This window comes from Coregonus clupeaformis, unplaced genomic scaffold, assembly GCF_020615455.1.
Source record: "Coregonus clupeaformis isolate EN_2021a unplaced genomic scaffold, ASM2061545v1 scaf1430, whole genome shotgun sequence".
In the NCBI taxonomy this organism is placed as follows: domain Eukaryota; kingdom Metazoa; phylum Chordata; class Actinopteri; order Salmoniformes; family Salmonidae; genus Coregonus; species Coregonus clupeaformis.
The window spans coordinates 51,398-74,277 of record NW_025534884.1 but is presented as its reverse complement, the minus strand read 5'-3'; the positions used below and the strand labels follow the sequence as shown (position 1 = coordinate 74,277).

The 22,880-nt window shown below is 43.9% G+C and overlaps 1 protein-coding gene and 1 long non-coding RNA gene across 2 annotated transcripts in view; one reads left to right on the top strand and one right to left on the bottom strand.

The window, feature by feature from the left end:
• The first annotated feature begins 1,282 nt into the window (after positions 1–1,282).
• LOC121538445 lies at positions 1,283–3,683 on the top strand. The gene is made up of 3 exons (XR_005995199.1): positions 1,283–1,366; positions 3,018–3,088; positions 3,672–3,683. It is a non-coding gene; the product is annotated as an uncharacterized LOC121538445 (long non-coding RNA).
• Positions 3,684–14,280: 10,597 nt separating this feature from the next.
• LOC121538444 (gamma-aminobutyric acid receptor subunit delta-like) overlaps positions 14,281–22,880 on the bottom strand; it is a 30,626-nt gene continuing 22,026 nt past the window's right edge. Inside the window, exons 6-9 of the mRNA XM_041846458.2 lie at positions 21,370–21,507; positions 20,646–20,801; positions 15,916–16,127; positions 14,281–15,636 (exon numbers count right to left, since the gene is read on the bottom strand). Of these exons, the coding sequence (XP_041702392.1) occupies positions 15,310–15,636; positions 15,916–16,127; positions 20,646–20,801; positions 21,370–21,507 (833 nt within the window). The 3' untranslated portion in view covers positions 14,281–15,309. The remainder of the gene's footprint in view (positions 15,637–15,915; positions 16,128–20,645; positions 20,802–21,369; positions 21,508–22,880) is intronic.

The following is a 22,880-nucleotide window of genomic DNA, read 5'->3' as shown; positions in this document are numbered from 1 at the left end:
TGGTGAGAAGGTGACAACAGTTGGTGCGATTATAATCGCAAATGGAAGAAACACAAAATAACTGTCAATCTCCCTCGGCCTGGGGCGCCATGCAAGATCTCACCTCGTGGAGTTGCAATGATCATGAGAACGGTGAGGAATCAACCCAGAACTACACGGGAGGATCTTGTCAATGATCTCAAGGCAGCTGGGACCATAGTCACCAAGAAAACAATTGGTAACACACTACGCCGTGAAGGACTGAAATCCTGCAGCGCCCGCAAGGTCCCCCTGCTCAAGAAAGCACATATACATGCCCGTCTGAAGTTTGCCAATGAACATCTGAATGATTCAGAGGAGAACTGGGTGAAAGTGTTGTGGTCAGATGAGACCAAAATTTGGCATCAACTCAACTCGCCGTGTTTGGAGGAGGAGGAATGCTGCCTATGACCCCAAAAACACCATCCCCACCGTCAAACATGGAGGTGGAAACATTATGCTTTGAGGGTATTTTTCTGCTAAGGGGACAGGACAACGAACAGGGCCATGTACCGTCAAATCTTGGGTGAGAACCTCCTTCCCTCAGCCAGGGCATTGAAAATGGGTCGTGGATGGGTATTCCAGCATGACAATGACCCAAAACACACGGCCTAGGTAACAAAGGCTCAAGAAGAAGCACATTAAGGTCCTGGAGTGGCCTAGCCAGTCTCCAGACCTTAATCCCATAGAAAATCTGTGAAGGGAGCTGAAGGTTCGAGTTGCCAAACGTCAGCCTCGAAACCTTAACGACTTGGAGAAGATCTGCAAAGAGGAGTGGGACAAAATCCCTCCTAAGATGTGTGCAAACCTGGTGGCCAACTACAAGAAACATCTGACCTCTGTGATTGCCAACAGGGGTTTTGCCACCAAGTACTAAGTAATGTTTTGCAGAGGGGTCAAATACTTATTTCCCTCATTAAAATGCAAATCAATTTATAACATTTTTGACATGCGTTTTTCTGGATTTTTATGTTCTTATTCTGTCTCTCACTGTTCAAATAAACCTACCATTAAAATTATAGACTGATCATTTCTTTGTCAGTGGGCAAACGTACAAAATCAGCAGGGGATCAAATACTTTTTTCCCTCACTGTATATGCTCTCTACACCTGGCAACCACTCTGATCTAATTATCTCTCTCCCTCTCTCCCTCTCCCCCCACCTCTGTTGGCCAGATTTGTTCTCCGCTCTCCTGTCCTCCTCCCACACCACCACCTCCTCCTGGGCTTGTTGGCACCAGGGCATTGCACACGTCTCCAGCCCCCTTAGGAATGCCTCCTCCTGCTGCTCACACTGCACCACAAAGATCCTGTAGACCTCCAGCAGGACAACAAGAATGTTCTTGCAGGTGAAGAAGATCATCAGCTGGTTGAGCACGTTCTGCCTGATCATGAGGTAGAGGCGGTAGACGAGGAACATCCCATCCTGGAGCCCCACAGTCAACAGCAAGTTCCAGACTTCACTGGAATAGCATAGCACTGGATAGCAGGAGGAGGGAGCTCCAGGCATCCTCTCGACCACAGCCACGCTTACCCCCTGAGAGAGGCTCCATTGGGACGAGCCAGGCTGGGACGAGCCAGGCTGGGACGAGCCAGGCTGGGGCTGGGCCTTGGGGGGTCTGGTCTGGGTGAGGTCCAAGGGGAACTGCATGATGGCCCAGGAGTTGGTCTTGACCTCGGGCTCCTTGAAGGTGTCAAAGATGTCCAGGATGTCGGCACCCAGGCCCACGTAGGCCATGAGGAGCTGGGAGAGCTGGTCTGGGACATGTCCCCTTTGGGCATGAGCCAGCGGCCCAGAACCAGCACGATGAGCATGGTCTGCTCCAGCGCAGCCACACAATTTTCTGGGCCCAGCTGCAAAATGTCCTGTGTCAGTCAACACAAAACACAATGAGATTAGATGAAAGTTGCTGTGTGTTTTGTGGTGTGACACCTACTGCTGAGATGGGGATGTGAGCCAGCAGCTCCTCTAGCTCGAGGCCAGAGGAGATGTTGACCAGGAGCTTGTACTGCAGCAGGCTGAGCTCCAGGAACCAAATTGAGGGGATGACGGTACTGAGGTAGAGCAAAACCATGGGGGAGAACCTAAAAGTAAAGCAGCGAGGAGTGGATGGGGAGAGCTATTTTTAGCAACACACACATTTTTTGGCCAGTCAGTAAAAGAAATAATCCTTCTACAAGTGTCCCATTTCAGACAGCCAATTATTCTCATCATGTATGCAAATCCCACTTGACAGCGCAAAACCTTCTCCACAAGGAGAGAACTTCAAAGTGAGAGGGAGAGAGGGACCTGGAGTAAGCTTCCGTCTCAGCATGCCCCTCCGCACATAGGAGGCAATATCATTGCTGGCTGATTCAGCATCGTTTGGATGGATGGAGAAATGATTCCACTGTTGCATTTGAGTCAGCGATGACATCATTTTGTGTCATCCCTTTAAAGGATGTGAAATATAGGTAATCTGGGGTTTATGTTAATTCAGTTCAGTGCCTGAGCCAGGCCTTGCAGTAGACAATGGTGAGAAAAAGAGTAAGAAGGTAAAATAATTGGACGTCTACACACACATGTAAAGAGACTGGCCTTTCATGGAAAATGACAGTGCTTCCAGCAAGCAAGAGATTGACAGTTTTTTTTTTTTTTGAGAGAGAGAGAGAGATATTTTGTATGCATACACTGCCTCTGGCAGGAAGTCATAAAAGAGTTCCACCAGTACAGTGGTGAGTTCAGAGATGATTTATCCCCATACAAAAAGGTTTATGTGGAGACAACTACAACCCTTCAACCCCTATACCAACCCTGTAAAAAAAAACACAGGCAGAGCAGTGTAGACTGCGAAGACAGCTAGGCCAACAGGTCTTTCTATCTAACATTTCCGTTTATCGCAACATGAACAGGAGAGGGAAAAACATTTTTGTCGCATCAAATTAATGAGTTCATTTGTGTGGTTAATCGTTATTACAATTGCTCTGTAACCCCGGGGCTGTTTAATTGTTTTTCATTAGATTTTCCACTCGGGCTATGACTCCAAGACAAGACAAGATAATGAAGATGGTGCAAAAATGGAGGTGCCGCTGTAAGTCTTATATTGTTGTTTGTGTGTGTGTGTGTGTGTGTGTGTGTGTCTAGACTGTGAAAATTAAGAAGTGTATATCAAGGTCATGCACTATAATGGAACATATTGCTGCTAAATTAGTTGAGAATGTGATTGTAAATACGAATTGGAAGTAAGTGCAGAATAAGTGGCTGATGTTAGACAAGTTACTGCCTTGTGGAATGTAGATGGAGTGTATGGACTGTATACAGTGCAAAAGGAGGAAGCACTGGCATATTCATATGTGTTTATTCGGTAACACTTTACTTGACACCCAGCGTCATAACACGTTATGACACGGTCATAACCATGTCATAATATGCCATAACAGCTGACAGAACCTATTATAATATGGTCAGAACACTATCATGACACACATATTTAGACCTGTTGTGACATATATTGTGTTATTTTATAGCTGGTTATGACACCTACATACGAGTGTCAAAACCTACACAAGGCAAAACATTCCATTACACCATAGCCTACGTGTCAACAGTGTGTTTATGTTATATATATTATTTTTTTATTGACCATGTTAAATTATCATTGTAATTGTGCACAGATTGATGTCAGACATGCACCTACCCCAATGGTCTGTTGCTGATGACTGAGATGAATGCAGGAGCAGATTTCAGGAGCAGGACAAGACACCCTCTTCTTGACTGATGACTGATATAAGAGCATGTAATTATGTACTATTAGATGCATATTTTAAGAACTAACACAATTGGAGTATTTAAATAACTAACTATACTATAAGTAGATAACTAACTAAACTTTCAACTTTATGTACTAAAAGTAAAAAAAAGATTATTGTGATGATCAAAATGGGTTGTCAGTCTAATTTCTTCATACAATATATAAACTGTATGGTCATACTTAAAGTGAAAATATTCCAGATGAAATTAAATCTTTGTTGAGAGTGGTTTAAATGTAGCTCCAATATTTAAACTTGAAGTTTAACAGGCTTTTGTTTTTGTGAGTAGATACACCCCTGTAATTTGCAGTCCCTCACTTCTATATGATATGGCTAAATTGTGCCACTGTGTCTTCCTTTTAAACACCTCCCATCCGAAATACACACACCACCACCATCCCTGGCACCCAACATGGTCCAGGGCTGGACTACCGCATTTGGGGCCCCGGGGCACCGACCTGGGGGCCCCCTGGAGGTTGGAGGCCCCGGGGCACGTGCCCATTTGGTAATCCGGCCCTGGAGGTAGCCCCATTGGATGAGTAGACACAGGAGATAAGGGATCCCTGAATGTCTGGGTAACATTTCACTTGAAGGGGGTATACATAAGGCATTCATACATCTTTATAAAAATCAGTCATAACAACTTCATGAGTGTTGCAGTATCATTCATAACAACTATCAGAACACATTTATCCAACATTATTAGAAGTTTCCTCTCTCATGATCTCTCAATTTGAATTGTCTTACAGAATACATAATTATTGTATTTAATTAGGAACTTTTCTTTGAAAGTATCCGGGAGAAAATGGATCTGAAGTGGACCGTGAGTTCTGGCCTGGAGCACCAATCATAATGTAAATATTATGTTAGCCCTGTTCTGTGTGTGTGTGTGTGTGTGTGTGTGTGTGTGTGTGTGTGTGCGCGTGTCCTCTGGGAGCCATTGTGTGTGTGCGCGTGTCCTCTGGGAGCCATTGTTAGTGAAGGGCAGCAGATTACACTTCCCGTCTCTGCGACGACATCTTCATCACCATCCTTCATGATGTCATCTCTCCGAGCCCAGAACAAAGTTATCTACCCTGGAGGAGCAAGCCTTCGATGGGCAACGTTCAAAGAGAACCCAGCCCTGCCCTTTCCCACACAGGTCTGGACCCTGCCCGGTTCAGCACTGCTGGGCCTGATAACAGCCTTACTCACGCCCCCCATCCAGCCTCCACACAGTAAAAAAAGCTATCACTTCAGACTACAGGAGGTTACAGTAGCCTGTATGTTACTTACTAACCATACAGACAACAACCAGTAGCAGTACTAGTAAGCATGAATAATAGGTAAAAAGCAGTACTAACCATACTGCAAATAAACCACTAGCTTATTTCTGGTTAAAGAGCATATCCATTTAAAAAGCCCTATGAGCAATAACCTTGAAGTTCTTAGGACCACATTCAAATTGGTGTCAAATGAAAGCTAAGAGTATATATTTTTCAGAAATTAAGGCATATATAAAATGTTCAACCATTTTCCATCCTAAAAATTCAGAAAAAGCAAAAGCTTGGATTTCTGGTCAAACAGATGGAAAACTGGTCTTAGAAAACATATAGCAGAAAAAGTCTGAAAATACACTACCGGTCAAAAGTTTTAGAACACCTTCTCATTCAAGGGTTTTTCTTTATTTTTACTATTTTCTACATTGTAGAATAATAGTGAAGACATAAACTATGAAATAACACATATGGAATCATGTAGTAACCAAAAAAGTGTTAAACAAATCAAAATATATTTTATATTTGGGATTCTTCAAATAGTCACCCTTTGCCCTGATGACAGCTTTGCACACTCATGGCATTCTCTCAACCAGCTTCACCTGGAATGCTTTTCTAACAGTCTTGAAGGAGTTCCCACACGCTGAGCACTTGTTGGCTGCTTTTCCTTCACTCTGCAGTCCAACTCATCCCAAACCATCTCAATTTGGTTGAGGTCTGGGGACTATGGAGGCAATGTAATCTGATGCAGCACTCCATCACTCTCCTTCTTGGTAAAATACAGTGGCTTGCAAAAGTATTCATCCCCCTTGGCGTTTTTCCTATTTTGTTGCATTACAATCTGTAATTTAAATGGATTTTTATTTGGATTTCATGTAATGGACATTGGTGAAGTGAAATGAAAAAAATTACATGTTTCAAAATATTCTAAAAAATAAATAACCGAAAAGTGGTGCGTGCATATGTATTCACCCCCTTTGCTATGAAGCCCCTAAATAAGATCTGGTGCAACCAATTACCTTCAGAAGTCACATAATTAGTTAGATTGCACACAGGTGGACTTTATTTAAGTGTCACATGATCTGTCACATGATCTCAGTATATATACACCTGTTCTGAAAGGCCCCAGAGTCTGCAACACCACTAAGCAAGAGGCACCACCAAGCAAGCGGCACCATGAAGACCAAGGAGCTCTCCAAACAGGTCAGGGACAAAGTTGTGGAGACGTACAGATTAGGGTTGAGTTATAAAAAAATATCAGAAACTTTGAACATCCCACGGAGCACCATTCAATCCATTATAAAAAAATTGAAAGAATATGGCACCACAACAAACCTGCCAAGAGAGGGCCGACCAAAGATAAACCTGAAGGAGCTGCAAAGCTCCACAGCCGAGATTGGAGTATCTGTCCACCACCTCAAGCTGAACCTCAGCAAGACGGAGCTGCTCTTCCTCCCGGGGAAGGACTGCCCGCTCCATGATCTCGCCATCACGGTTGACAACTCCATTGTGTCCTCCTCCCAGAGTGCAAAGAACCTTGGCGTGACCCTGGACAACACCCTGTCGTTCTCTGCTAACATCAAAGCGGTGACCCGATCCTGCAGGTTCATGTTCTACAACATTCGCAGAGTACGACCCTACCTTACACAGAAAGCGGCACAGGTCCTAATCCAGGCACTTGTCATCTCCCGTCTGGATTACTGCAACTCGCTGTTGGCTGGGCTCCCTGCCTGTGCCATTAAACCCCTGCAACTTATCCAGAACGCTGCAGCCCATCTGGTGTTCAACCTTCCCAAGTTCTCTCACGTCACCCCGCTCCTCCGCACACTCCACTGGCTTCCAGTTGAAGCTCGCATCTACCACAAAACCATGGTGCTTGCCTACGGAGCTGTGAGGGGAACGGCACCTCCTTACCTTCAGGCTCTGATCAGAACCTACACCCAAACGAGGGCACTACGTTCATCCACCTCTGGCCTGCTAGCCCCCCTACCTCTACGGAAGCACAGTTCCCGCTCAGCCCAGTCAAAGCTATTCGCTGCTCTGGCACCCAATGGTGGAACAAGCTCCCCCACGATGCCAGGACAGCGGAGTCACTGACCACCTTCCAGAGACACTTGAAACCCTACCTCTTTAAGGAATACCTGGAATAGTAATCCTTCTACCCCCCCTTTACTACCACTGTCTTTTGTCTAAACTAACACCTGACTTATTTCACCTGCTAGCACTGACTTGTTTAAAGAAATGTACTTATTGTGATCGAGATGTAGTTGTCCCTGATTGCACTGACTTTGCTCACAGCTGCTTGTTTGAAGAAGTGTACTTACTGTGATCAAGATGTGGTTGTCCCACTGGCTATCCTAAATTGAATGCACCAATTTGTAAGTCGCACTGGATAAGAGCGTCTGCTAAATGACTTAAATGTAAATGTCCATAGGACCACTTTAAGCCGTACACTCAACAGAGCTGGGCTTTACGGAAGAGTGACCAGAAAAAAAGCCATTGCTTAAAGAAAATAATAAACAAACAAGTTTGGTGTTCGCCAAAAGGCATATGGGAGACTCCCCAAACATATGGAAGAAGGTACTCTGGTCAGATGAGACTAAAATTTAGCTTTTTGGCCATCAAGGAAAATGCTACAGTTGAAGTCGGAAGTATACATACACTTAGGTTGGAGTTATTAAAGCTTGTTTTTCAACCACTCTTGTTAACAAACTATAGTTTTGGCAAGTCGGTTAGGACATCTCCTTTGTGCATGACACAAGTAATTTTTCCAACAATTGTTTACAGACAGATTATTTCACTTATAATTCACTGTATCACAATTCCAGTGGGTCAGAAGTTTACATACACTAAGTTGACTGTGCCATTAAACAGCTTGGAAAATTCCAGAAAATGATGTCATGGCTTTAGAAGCTTCTGATAGGCTAATTGGCATCCTTTGAGTCAATTGGAGGTGTACCTGTGGATGTATTTCAAGGCCTAGCTTCAAACTCAGTGCCTCTTTGCTTGACATCATGGAAAAATCAAAGGAAATCAGCCAAGACCTCAGAAAAAAAATGTGTAGACCTCCACAAGTCTGGTTCATCCTTGGGAGCAATTTCCAAATGCCTGAAGGTACCACGTTCATCTGTACAAACAATAGTACGCAAGTATAAACACCATGGGACCACGCAGCCGTCATACCGCTCAGGAAGGAGAACAACAGCAAAGGACCTTGTGAAGATGCTGGAGGAAACAGGTACAAAGTATCTATATCCACAGTAAAACGAGTCCTATATCGACATAACCTGAAAGGCCTCTCAGCAAGGAAGAAGCCACTGCTCCAAAACCGCCATAGAAAAGCCAGACTACGGTTTGCAACTGCACATGGGGACAAAGATCGTTCTTTTTGGAGAAATGTCCTCTGGTCTGATGAAACTAAAATAGAACTGTTTGGCCATAATGACCATCGTTATGTTTGGAGGAAAAAGGGGAAGGCTTGCAAGCCGAAGAACACCATCCCAACCGGAAGCACGGGGGTGGCAGCATCATGCTGTGGGGGTGCTTTGCTGCAGGAGGGACTGGTGCACTTCACAAAATAGATGGCATCATGAGGAAGGAAAATTATGTGGATATATTGAAGCAACATCTCAAGACATCAGTCAGGAAGTTAAAGCTTGGTCGCAAATGGGTCTTCCAAATGGACAATAACCCCAAGCCTACTTCTAAAGTTGTGGCAAAATGGCTTAAGGACAACAAAGTCAAGGTATTGGAGTGGCCATCACAAAACCCTGACCTCAATCCTATAGAAAATGTGTGGGCAGAACTGAAAAAGCGTGTGCGAGCAAGGAGGCCTACAAACCTTACTCAGTTACACCAGCTCTGTCATGAGGAATGGGCCAAAATTCACCCAACTTACTGTGGGAAGCTTGTGGAAGGCTACCCGAAATGTTTGACCCAAGTTAAACAATTTAAAGGCAATGCTACCAAATACTAATTGAGTGTATGTAAACTTCTGACCCACTGGGAATGTGATGAAAGAAATTAAAGTTGAAATAAATCATTCTCTCTATTATTATTCTGACATTTCACATTCTTAAAATAAAGTGGTGATCCTAACTGACCTAGAAAGGGTATTTCTTACTAGGATTAAATGTCAGGAATTGTGAAAAACTGAGCTTAAATGTATTTGGCTAAGGTGTATGTAAACTTCAGACTTCAACTGTATGTCTGGCGCAAACCCAACACCTCTCATCACCCCGAGAACACCATCCTGCTGCCACCACCATGCTTCACTGTGGGGATGTTTTTCATCGGCAGGGACTGGGAAACTGGTCAGAATTGAAGGATTGATGGATGGCGCTAAATACAGGGAAATTCTTGAGGGAAACCTGTTTTAGTCTTCCAGAGATTTGAGACTGGGACGGAGGTTCACCTTCCAGCAGGACAATAACCCTAAACATTCTGCTAAAGCAACACTCAAGTGGTTTAAGGGGAAACATTTAAATGTCTTGGAATGGCCTGGTCAAAGCTCAGACCTCAATCCAATTGAGAATCTCTGGTATGACTTAAAGATTGCTGTACACCAGCGGAACCCATCCAACTTGAAGGAGCTGGAGCAGTGGCTAGATGTGCCAAGCTTATAGAGACATACCCCAAAAGACTTGCAGCTGTAATTGCTGCAAAAGGTGTATCTACAAAGTATTGACTTTGTGGAAGTGAATAGTTATGCACGCTCAAGTTTTCAGTTTTTTAGTTTTATTTCTTGATTGTTTCACAAGAAAACATATTTTGCATCTTCAAAGTGGTAGGCATGTTGTGTAAATCAAATGATACCTACCCCCCCAAATCAATTTTAATTCCAGGTTGTAAGGCAACAAAATAGGAAAAATGCCAAGGGGGGTGAATACTTTCGCAAGCCACTGTAGCCCTTACATAGCCTGGAGGTGTGTTGGGTCATTGTCCTGTTGAAAAACAAAAATGATAGTTCCACTGAGCCCAAACCAGATGGGATGGCGTATCGCTGCAGAATGCTGTGGTAGCCATGCTGGTAAAGTGTGCCTTGAATTCTAAATAAATCACAGACAGTATCACCAGCAAAGCACCCCCACACAATAACTCCTCCTCCACCATGCTTTACGGTGGGAAATACACATGCAGGGTTCATCCGTTCTCACAAAGACACAGCGGTTGGAACCAAAAATCTCAAATTTGGACTCCAGACCAAAGGACAAATTTCCACCGGTCTAATGTCCATTGCTCGTGTTTCTTGGCCCAAGCAAGTCTCTTTCTTTTTATTGGTGTCCTTTACTAGTGGTTTCTTTGCAGCAATTCGACCATGAAGGCCTGATTCACACAGTCTCAACTGAACAGTTGATGTTGAGATGTGTCTGTTACTTGAACTCTGTGAAGCATTTATTTGGGCTGCAATTTCTGAGGCTGGTAACACTAATGAACTTCATCCTCTGCAGCAGAGGTAACTCTGAGTCTTCCATTCCTGTGGTGGTCCTCATGAGAGCCAGTTTCATCATAGCGCTTGATGGTTTTTGCGACTGCACTTGAAGAAACGTTCAAAGTTCTTGAAATTTTCCGGATTGACTGCCTAAAGTAATGATGGACTGTCGTTTCTCTTTGCTTATTTGAGCTGTTCTTGCCATAATATGGACTTGGTCTTTTACCAAATAGGCCTATCTTCTGTATACCCCCTCTACCTTGTCACAACACAACTGATTGGAAAGAAGGAAAGAAATTCCACAAATTAACTTTTACGAAGGCACATCTGTTAATTGAAATGCATTCCAGGTGACTACCTCATGAAGCTGGTTGAGAGAATGCCAAGAGTGTGCAAAGCTGTCATCAAGGCAAAGGGTGGCTACTTTGAAGAATCTCAAATATAAAATATATTTTGATTTGTTTAACACTTTTTTGGTTACTACATGATTCCATATGTGTTATTTCATAGTTTTGATGTCTTCACTATTATTCTACAATGTAGAAAATAGTAAAAATAAAGAAAAACCCTTGAATGAGTAGGTGTTCTAAAACTTTTAACCGGTAGTGTGTATATACAGTGGGGAGAACAAGTATTTGATACACTGCCGATTTGTCAGGTTTTCCTACTTACAAAGCATGTAGAGGTCTGTAATTTTTATCATAGGTACACTTCAACTGTGAGAGACGGAAACTAAAACAAAAATCCAGAAAATCACATTGTATGATTTTTAAGTAATTAATTTGCATTTTATTGCATGACATAAGTATTTGATCACCTACCTACCAGTAAGAATTCCGGCTCTCACAGACCTGTTAGTTTTTCTTAAAGAAGCCCTCCTGTTCTCCAGTCATTACCTGTATTAACTGCACCTGTTTGAACTCGTTACCTGTATAAAAGACACCTGTCCACACACTCAATCAAACAGACTCCAAACTCTCCACAATGGCCAAGACCAGAGAGCTGTGTAAGGACATCAGGGATAAAATTGTAGACCTGCACAAGGCTGGGATGGGCTACAGGAAAATAGGCAAGCAGCTTGGTGAGAAGGCAACAACTGTTGGCGCAATTATTAGAAAATGGAAGAAGTTCAAGATGACGGTCAATCACCCTCGGTCTGGGGCTCCATGCAAGATCTCACCTCGTGGGGCATCAATGATCATGAGGAAGGTGAGGGATCAGCCCAGAACTACGCGGCAGGACCTGGTCAATGACCTGAAGAAAGCTGGGACCACAGTCTCAAAGAAAACCATTAGTAACACACTACGCCGTCATGGATTAAAATCCTGCAGCGCACGCAAGGTCCCCCTGCTCAAGCCAGCGCATGTCCAGACCCGTCTGAAGTTTGCCAATGACCATCTGGATGATCCAGAGGAGGAATGGGAGAAGGTCATGTGGTCTGATGAGACAAAAATAGAGCTTTTTGGTCTAAACTCCACTCGCCGTGTTTGGAGGAAGAAGAAGGATGAGTACAACCCCAAGAACATCATCCCAACCGTGAAGCATGGAGGTGGAAACATCATTCTTTGGGGATGCTTTTCTGAAAAGGGGACAGGACGCTTGCACCGTATTGAGGGGAGGATGGATGGGGCCATGTATCACGAGATCTTGGCCAACAACCTCCTTCCCTCAGTAAGAGCATTGAAGATGGGTCATGGCTGGTTCTTCCAGCATGACAATGACCCGAAACACACAGCCAGGGCAACTAAGGAGTGGCTCCGTAAGAAGCATCTCAAGGTCCTGGAGTGGCCTAGCTAGTCTCCAGACCTGAACCCAATAGAAAATCTTTGGAGGGAGCTGAAAGTCCGTATTGCCCAGCGACAGCCACGAAACCTGAAGGATCTGGAGAAGGTCTGTATGGAGGAGTGGGCCAAAATCCCTGCTGCAGTGTGTGCAAATCTGGTCAAGACCTACAGGAAACGTATGATCTTTGTAATTGCAAAAAAGGTTTCTGTACCAAATATTAAGTTCTGCTTTTCTGATGTATCAAATACTTATGTCATGCAATATAATGCAAATGTATTACTTAAAAATCATACAATGTGATTTTCTGGATTTTTGTTTTAGATTCCATCTCTCACAGTTGAAGTGTACCTATGATAAAAATTACAGACCTCTACATGCTTTGTAAGTAGGAAAACCTGCAAAATCGGCAGTGTATCAAATACTTGTTTTCCCCACTGTATATATATTTTTAAGGAACTCAGTCCGGCTTTCAACTTACTCTTGAAAGTTGTACCCTACTGTACTGTAATGTATTGTACTGAACTGAACTCTACTCTAATCTGCTCTACTGTACTGTGCTGTCCTGTACTTTACTGTGTTCTACTGTGAACTACTGTGCTATCCAAACTTGTGAACATACACGTCTATAATTGGTCCGGCTCGGACCAACCAAATTTGGTCTTGTTTGGAGGCGGAGCTCATTAGAATAATAGCCAGTGTGTAGAATAATACCCAAACATGCAAAGGAGGCTATTCAATTTTCCTACCTTTCCTATTCAGGATACATCACCATGAAGAGAATGACATTCCTAATTATGCATTTCTGTTTAGTACAGATCAGGGACCCATGATGTCATTATTTTACTATCATTCTGTTACTGGGTGTTAATCCACTTCACTTAGGCTTAGATTAAATCAGATGAAGTGTTAACTGGCGATAGCAGAAACCCACATTGAGGATGTTTTGGCGGTCTTAGAGGTGGAACTGCTTTGGAGCTGTCAAATCATTGAGCAGCTGCTCTTGCGATCATTGTCACGAAGCCACACCCGCCCCACCCGTTAGAAGTTCAGAGCGAGAAAGTGTAGGCTATATAGAAATAATAGAAAAATCATTAAATGAAATAATGAGGATTTCTATCATCCTAATGGAGATTATCTCTCACATTCCAGTGTTCGAACATCTAAACAAGGCTGCATGGAGTTTCTCGTAATGTGACTGTGCAGCCAATGGCAATGTCCACTTTTAGTATAATGACAGGAGCCGCTTGTGGATTTGACAGCTCTAATACAGTTCCACCTCCAACACCGCCAAAACAACCGCTATGCGGATGCCGACTAAGGCGTATCTGATTGAATAGAGCCCTTACTATAGTTCAATAACCAAAATAAATGTTTTCAAACTCAAGGTGTCATATCATAGCTGACACCTCATTCTTTCTGCAGACATCTTTGAATCTTAATTCGGAGTAGATATTTAAGAGTTTTTGGAAAACGTGGTCACATTAAATACTGATGGAGATTTTACCGTCATTCTGTTACCAATCTTTACATCTGCACAGTTCTTCAAAAAATTTAACATTTTCTGTGGAAATTATTAAAAGTAGTCCTTGTGCGTACAGTTGTATGGTTTGTTTAACTTTGCAATCAATCGTTTTTGTTTGGAATAATTTTAAAGTAAAAGATCGGAGTCTCAGTGTCATTCTGTTACAGTGGAATTGCCCAACTGCACCTTAGTATTTACTTCATGTGCATCTGCAATTATTTCTAGGGGACCACAGTATTAATTATTTTATAACCAGTATGTTATACCCCATGAGGTTCCGGTTAAACTGTTACACAAAGCCTTAGATCATCTGAATTATAAATATTGCACATAATCGCAGTGCATAATCTGGAAATTGGATTAAATTATTCACCATGACTCCAATTAGTCTATTCCTCAAACTAGAGTTGCGTTCATAGATCACCAAGGGGGATCCCTGAATCTGAAATTTACTGTTGCAAATTAGTAGAAAAATAGACGTGGAAGCCATCATTTTAATGCTGTTAAGGAATTCATCATATACCATAATGCCCACAAAGTTACTTAACATTGGAATTTGGAGAAACATTTTATCAGTCCTACAGTACATGTGATTGTAGATGTTCTAGAGACAATCATGATAAACAACTGTTCCGAAACTTTAAACAGAGGCATTAAAACTCTAAAGTGAAGATTTCCAGCTTGGAGATACCCAGGTAGTGGAGGAAGTCCTTTAATAATCATAATAATAATAATAATCAGTAAACAGGAAGACCTGGCAAGAGGAGATAAGATGCTCTGCAGCCCAAATCAAACTGGAGTGGAAAAACTGCAGGGAAAAAAGGAGTGGGGGAGGGAGGTGGGACGGTGAAGGGGGTGGGGGGGAGCATCAGCCATGCAGAATAATAGACTACACCTCATCTCATCATCATGAAGTTTGGACAGTTTCTTTTTTTTAACAGTTAGTCCATCATCAGATATGTTTGTGAGTTAAGCGAATAGCAATTGTTGTGCCCATTTGTTTTCAGCAATGAGACATTAGCTTGCTGTGTATGTTGCTGGTGTGAGCAGAGTTCATACATGTACGGTAATAGGACATAGCTGAACGGCAGTCCATTGCTGTGGCTTTGTGGGTAGCGATCAGTATTTAAGGGGATTGGGGCAGTAGGGGTAGGGTGGATAGTGGAGGGTTTTGGGGATAAAAGTCAGTAGCTGGGCTATCATACAGTGAGCCTCACTCAGGATAAGACATCGGCGACCACTTAAGACTCCATTGTACGTAACTTAATTGTACTTCAGAACATGTCCATATACCTGATCTGATTTCGTTTGTCCATCTACTGTACTTTATCTGCTATTTACCAGGTCCTTACTTCACCATATTATACATGAATCCAGTTTTTCTTAAGGAAGCCTTGTTTACATCGGTGTCCCTATATAAATCACTGAATTCAAAGTGCCACGTTTTTCCTCTATGTACAGTACACCCGTCCTTGGCGGTATCGCCTGTCTGTCTTTAGTCCTCCCAACTCACATTGTGTATGCCACCCAGTAGATCACATTGACGATGGCGAAGGTGGCTGGGAACACGGCCCTGGCATAGACATCTATGGTGTCGGCTTGGAGTGGCTTGCAATCGCAACAGCACTTGGAACAGCAACTACAGCACTTCTTCTCCTGTTCTCTCTCTTCTGACGCTCTAGCCCCCCACCCCCTCCTGTGCTCCACGTCCTCCTCGCCGGGGGTATCGGCACCGGAATGCTGCGGACGGCGGCTGGAGACCATCAGGCCCTGGTTCATTCCGGCCACAGACAAGGAAAAGAGCACCATGGCCTGCTTCCCATTTTTCACGATGGACTGGAGAAATATCAATAGAGAAAGGCTACAAGTCAATTCCTTTGTGAACAATCTTTACCTCACACCAAAGGAACCCAAAGGAAAGCCTGCAGGTTAAGAATTCAAGTGCTTTCAGGTTCTTACAAAAACAATTGCACCTATTGTGTCAACCCAATGTCCTTTGAACACTGTGTGAACATTGAATGAATGTTGTGGTACCAATGGGTCAAATGAGGAACGGGCCCAGCACTAAACCTTGGGGAACACCATGGTTGGGGGAGCATTGTCCTCCCTTCTTACCTCGGAGCTCATCTTGTTGGCCTTGCTCTTGGCTTTCTCTTTGAGCCTGTAGTCGGCGTTGTAGTGAGCGAAAGCGTACTCGATGAGCGCTGCGAACACAAACACGTAGCAGATCCAGAAGTAGACATCCAGCGCTTTGATGGCGGAGGCTCGAGGGAGAGATGAGCGGGCGCTCACCATCAGAGTGGTCATGGTGAGCACAGTGGTGATCCCTTTACCAAAATATATATGGAAATTAAATATTTGTTTTGAATAGAAAAGAGGTCCAGACTCAATCTTTGCAGTGAAACAAAGTGAAATCAATTCCATCTTGTTTAATTTATTTTACTGCAAAGATAGAGTACAGAGCTTCCTCTTTTTTCTATTCATTACGGATTACTTTTTGCTCTACGCACCACAAACAACCTAAGATAGGAATCTACAACTAGAACTGTAATGACGGTTTCACATTTTTCATTAATCAAATATGTTGTCATGTTTATCACATAACTATGAATATACGTCTCAATGATGATGCACTTTATTTTCCACAAATTCTAGGGCAACATATATTTTAAATATACACAGACATATTCAGTTCACTTTGAATTCTTCTTGCTGTCTCATTGAATCTGTGTTTTCTTAACACTCATACAGTACCTCTACTAACATACGGCAAATGGCCGCATTCCAGGCCAACTAGATTGCAGACTACGCCACCAATACACAGGAGGTTGGTGACACCTTAATTGGGGAGAACGGGCTTGTGGTAAGGCGTTGGTATCATGAGAGAATGGCACCGGAGGAGACGGAGGAGATGGCTGCCGTTTTACGGCCCCCTAACCAATTGTGCTATTATGTGTGTTTTTTGGCATTATTTGACATTTATTCTGTACATAATGTTTCTGCCACCGTCTCTTACGACCAAAAAGAGCTCCTGGATATCAGGACAGCGATTACTCACCTCGTATTGGGCAAATATTTTTTCTTCAATGAGTCGGATGCGAAGGATATTCTACAGACACCCAACAAGACCCATAGCCCTGTCATTCGCATGAGAAAGAGACAGCGATATTGTGGACGTAGGTCGGGGTGCCTTGTAAGGATCTGACGGCGAGCGAGTAATCTGCCTCTTCCATTAGTCCTATTAGCCAACGTACAATCATTGGAAAACAAAATGGACGACCTACGATCACGGATATCCTACCAACGGGACATTAAAAACTGTAATATCTTATGTTTCACCGAGTCGTGGCTGAACGACGACATGGATAACATACAGCTGGTGGGATATACGCTACATCGGCAGGATAGAACGGCTGACTCTGGTAAGACAAGGGGTGGCTGTCTGTGTATATTTGTAAACAACAGCTGGTGCACGAAATCTAATATTAAGGAAGTCTCTAGGTTTTGCTCGCCTAAGGTAGAGTATCTCATGCTGTAGACCACACTATTTACCAAGAGAGTCTTCGTCTATATTTTTTGTAGCTGTCTATTTACCACCACAAACCGATGCTGGCACTAAGACTGCACTCAATGAGCTGTATAAGGCCATAAGCGAACAGGAAAATGCTCATCCAGAGGCAGCGCTCCTAGTGGCCTGGGACTTTAATGCAGGGAAACTTAAATCCGTTCTACCTCATTTCTACCAGCATGTTAAATGTGCAACCAGAGGAAAATAAACTGTAGACTCCCTTTACTCCACACACAGAGACGAGTACAAAGCTCTCCCTCGCCCTCCATTTGGCAAATCTGACCATAACGCCATCCTCCTGCTTCCTGCTTATAAGCAAAAACTAAAGCAGGAAGCACCAGTGACTCGGTTAATAAGGAAGTGGTCAGATGACGCAGATGCTAAGCTACAGGACTGTTTTGCTAGCACAGACTGGAATATGTTCCGGGATTCTTCCGATGGCATTGAGGAGTACACCACATCAGTCACTGGCTTCATCAATAAGTGCATCGATGACGTCGTCCCCACAGTGACCGTACGTACATACCCCAACCAGAAGCCATAGATTACAGGCAACATCCGCACTGAGCTAAAGGGTAGAGCTGCCGCTTTCAAAGAGCGGGACTCTAACCTGGATGCTTATAAGAAATCCTGCTATGCTCTCCGACGAACCATCAAACAGGCAAAGAGTCAATACAGGACTAAGATTGAATCATACTACACCGGCTCCGAAGCTCGTCGGATGTGGCAGGGGTTGCAAACTATTACAGGCTACAAAGGGAAGCATAGCCGTGAGCTGCCCAGTGACACGAGCCTACCTGATGAGATAAATCACTTCTATGCTCGCTTCGAGGAAAGCAACACTGAAGCATGCAGGAGAGCATCAGCTGTTCCAGATGACTATGTGATCACGCTCTCCATGGGCCAATGAGAGTAAGACTTTTAAGCAGGTCAACATTCACAAGGCCGCAGTGCCAGACAGATAACCAGGAAGCGTACTCCAAGCATGTGCTGACCAACTGGCAAGTGTCTTCACTGACATTTTCAACATGTCCCTGACTGAGTCTGTAATACCTACATGTTTCAAGCAGAACACCATAGTCCCTGTTCCCAAGAACACTAAGATAACCTGCCTAAATGACTACCGACCCGTAGCACTCACGTCTGTAGCCATGAAGTGCTTTGAAAGGCTGGTCACGGCTCACATCAACACCATTATCCCAGAAACCATAGACCCACTCCAATTTGCATACCGCCCCAACAGATCCACAGATGATGCAATCTCTGTTGCACTCCACACTGCCCTTTCCCACCTGGACAAGAGGAACACCTACGTGAGAATGCTATTCATTGACTACAGCTCAGCGTTCAACACCATAGTGCCCTCAAAGCTCATCGCTAAGCTAAGGACCCTGGGACTAAACACCTCCCTCTGCAACTGGATCCTGGACTTCCTGACGGGCTGCCCCCAGGTGGTAAGGATAGGTAACAACACATCTGCCACGCTGATCCTCAACACGGGGGCCCCTCAGGGGTGCATGCTCAGTCCCCTCCTGTACTCCCTGTTCACCCATGACTGCATGGCCAGGCACGACTCCAACACCATCATTAAGTTTGCCGAAAACACAACAGTGGTAGGCCTGATCACCGACAACGATGAGACAGCCTACAGGGAGGTGGTCAGAGACCTGGGCATGTGGTGCCAGGATAACAACCTCTCCCTCAAAGTGATCAAGAAAAAGGAGATGATTGTGGACTACAGGAAAAAAAAGGGGACTGAGCACGCCCCCATTCTCATCGACAGGGCTGTAGTGGAACAGGCTGAGAGCTTCAAGTTCCTTGGTGTCCACATCACCAACAAACTATCATGGTCCAAACACACCAAGACAGTCGTGAAGAGGGCACGACAAAGTCTATTCCTCCTCAGGAGACTGAAAAGATTTCGCATGGGTCCTCAGATCCTCAAAAAGTTATACAGCTGCACCATTCGAGAGTATCCTGATTGGTTGCATCACTGCCTGGTATGGCAACTGCTCGGCCTCCGACCACAAGGCACTACAGAGGGTAGTGCGTACGGCCCAGTACATAATTGGGGCCAAGCTTCCTGCCATCCCGGACCTCTATAACAGGCGGTGTTAGAGGTAGGCCCTAAAAATTGTCAAAGACTCCAGCCACTCTAGTCATAGACTGTTCTCTTTGCTACCGCAAGGCAAGCGGTACCGGAGTGCCAAGTCTAGGTCCAAAAGGCTTCTTAACAGCTTCTACCCCCAAGCCATAAGACTCTTGAACAGCTAATCATGGCTACCCTGACTATTTGCACATTTGCACCCCCTCTTTTACGCTGCTGCTACTCTCTCTTTATTACCTATGCATAGTGACTTTAACTCTACCCACATGTACATTTTACCTCAATTACCTCGACTAACCTGTGCCCCCGTACATTGACTCTGTACCGGTACCCCCTGTATATAGCCTCCCTACTGTTATTTTATTTTACTGCTGCTCTTTAATTGTTTGTTATTTGTTATTTTTTACTTATTTCGTTTTTACTTAACCCTTTTTTTTTTTAAACTGCATTGTTGGTTAAGGGCTTGTAAGCATTTCGCTGTAAGGTCTACACCTGTTGTATTTGGCGCATGTGGCAAATACATTTTTATTTGATTTGACTGGAGCGGAGTCAGTGGAATGGTATTAAATACATCAAACACATGGTTTCCAGGTGTTTGATGCCATTCCATTTGCTCAGTTCCGGCCATTATTATGAGCCGTTCTCCCCTCAGTAGCCTTTACTGCACCAAGATCACTAACAGAATACTCTTTTTTTTTTATATGGGGGTAGATCAGCTTAATATTGCAGATAGATTGTAACTTCTATCAATGTAATTGTCTGCATCACTTCCAATCCCCCATGTTTTTTATATATATACTCCCCTTTATTACTTTTCAACCCCGCCATCCTTTCCCTACTTGGGGTAAATTAGTGAACAACAATGCCCAGGCCTCTACTTCCAGCCTATACTTACTATCTACACCTTATGGACACAGTCAATTTTACAATAATTCTATTTTATTTGGTTTTTTTGTTTTTGCTCCTGAACTTCTTCTACTCTCAACCTCTCCGATCATTTTCATGATGTCCATCCGGTTTGCTTCTATATGCCATATCTTTCTAACTGTGCTCTTTCCCAAAAGCTCCCAACATACAACCTATATACTTATTATGGACACAGTATGCTTACATTATTAGTTATCTTGTTATTATTTGTTGTTAACAGAATACTCTTAACATGATACTAACCCAGGGATACACGAGCCGGGACTGCTGTTTGGCTTATCCAGAAGGACACCCAGGACATGGCGACCAATAGGATGGAGGGCATGTAGGACTGGATGATGTAGACGCCTCGGTTACGTCTCAGCTGGAAGCGAAGGCTGAGCCGCGGGAAACGTCCGGCTTGGAGTGAAAAAGTAGACCAGTATTAGCTTTTCGGTCAATCAGTCAATCAATCAAAATTATTTGTAAAGCCCTTTTTATATCAACAATTGTCACAAAGTCCTACGGTAACCTGACCAAGACCAAGACCCCAAAGAGCAAGTTACAAGGAAAAAGTCCCTAGAACGAAGAAACCTTGAGAGGAATCAGACTCAGAGGAGGGGGCACATCCTCCTCTGGTTGTACCAGATTTCTCACTTGAAGAAGTCATAACATAGCATCTACTCCCTTCCCTTCATAAGTCTCCTCTCCTAAATAACATGAGCCATTCTGTCTGTGCATAGAAAATACCAACAGAGGTGTCTGCGTTCAAAACATATTAGTTAAACAATTATCTATAGGAATCCTGGGGTCTCTTACATGTTCAAAAGCATGTATCAAAATGGAGAGGCGCTGTACAGTGAAAGAGGCATATTTGAAGAACTCTGTATATAAAAGTGAAGAGGAATCTCACGGACATCCCACTGGCTGTTCAGTACAGTAACCATGGTGATAGTGAAACGAGGATAGAGGTGGGAAAAAAGCTCACCGGATTTGAAGTTCATAGTTTCCGTGACAAATTTGTAGTCGATGATGGTGAACTGGGAGAGCTCCAGTTTGTCCAGTCCGTGGATGTGTATTTGACTCTCAGACCAGTGGTACACAATATCCTCTGAGGAGTAGCCGTCTGGAACAAACAGTCAACAAACAAACAGTCAACTAGCAGTTAACAAACAGTCAACAAACAAACATCCCAACAACAATGGAACATCATTACATTTTCAATGAATGTGTATTGAATTAACCCTAGCCTTGCTTCTGGTACTCACCATACACAATACAGCCTACATGTAGCTCTACAGACACTGGGAGTAAAATGGTTTCCTGTCCTCTCCTGTTTCCTCTATAGAGCAGGGTTGTTCAACTATGTCCCTGCAGGGCCACAGCACTGCAGGTTTTGACCCTTAAGTTTAATAAGGGACTGTTTCAGACTTGGGAGATCAGGTGAGTGAATTACCTGGCCAATCAATGACATTAATAGATCACTGAACTACCAGGGAGAAAAGAAAACCACCTTTCCTTCGAATTGGGAAATAAATAATCATACTGTAGACTATTGAGATCCATCCATTAAGAGTGGTAGGGAACATGACAGACTATTGGTATTGACATCCACCCATCAAGAACAGTGGTACATACACTACAACGTATGTGGACACCTGCTCATCTCATTCCAAAATCATGGGCATTCATATGGAGTTGGTCCCCTCTTTGCTGCTATAACAGCCTCCCCTCTTCTGGGAAGATGTTGGAACATTGCTGCGGGGACTTGCTTCCATTCAGCATAGAATCGTCTAGAATGTCATTGTATGCTGTAGCATTAAGATTTCCCTTCACTGGAACTAAGGGGGCAGACTATTATTCCTCCTCCACCAAACTTTACAGTTGGCAATATGCATTCGGGCAGGTACCGTTCTGCTGGCATCCGCCAAACCCAGATTCATCCATCGGACTGCTAGATGGTCAAGTGTGAATTATCACTCCAGAGAACGCGTTTCCACTGCTCCAAAGTCCAATGGTGGCGAGCTTTACACCACTCCAGCCTACGTTTGACATTGCGCATGGTGCTCTTAGGCTTGTGTGCGGCTGCTCGGCCATGGAAATCCATTTCATCAAGCTCCTGACGAACAGTTCTTGTGCTGACGTTGCTTCCTGAGGCAGTTTGGATTTTCAGCACTCGCCGGTCCCGTTCTGTGAGCTTGTGTGGCCTACCACTTCACAGCTGAGCCGTTTCTGCTCCTAGACATTTCCACTTCACAATAACAGCACTTACAGTTGACCGGGGCAGCTCTAGCAGGGCAGAAATATGACGAACTGACTTGTTGAAAAGGTGGCATCCTATGACGGTATCACGTTGAAAGTCACTGAGCTCTTCAGTACGGGCCATTCTACTGCCAATGTTTGTCTATGGATATTTCATGTCTGTGTGCTCGATGTTATATACAGTTGAAGTCGGAAGTGTCAGAAGCTGATGTGGATGCGGTGTTGGAGTCAGGCGCA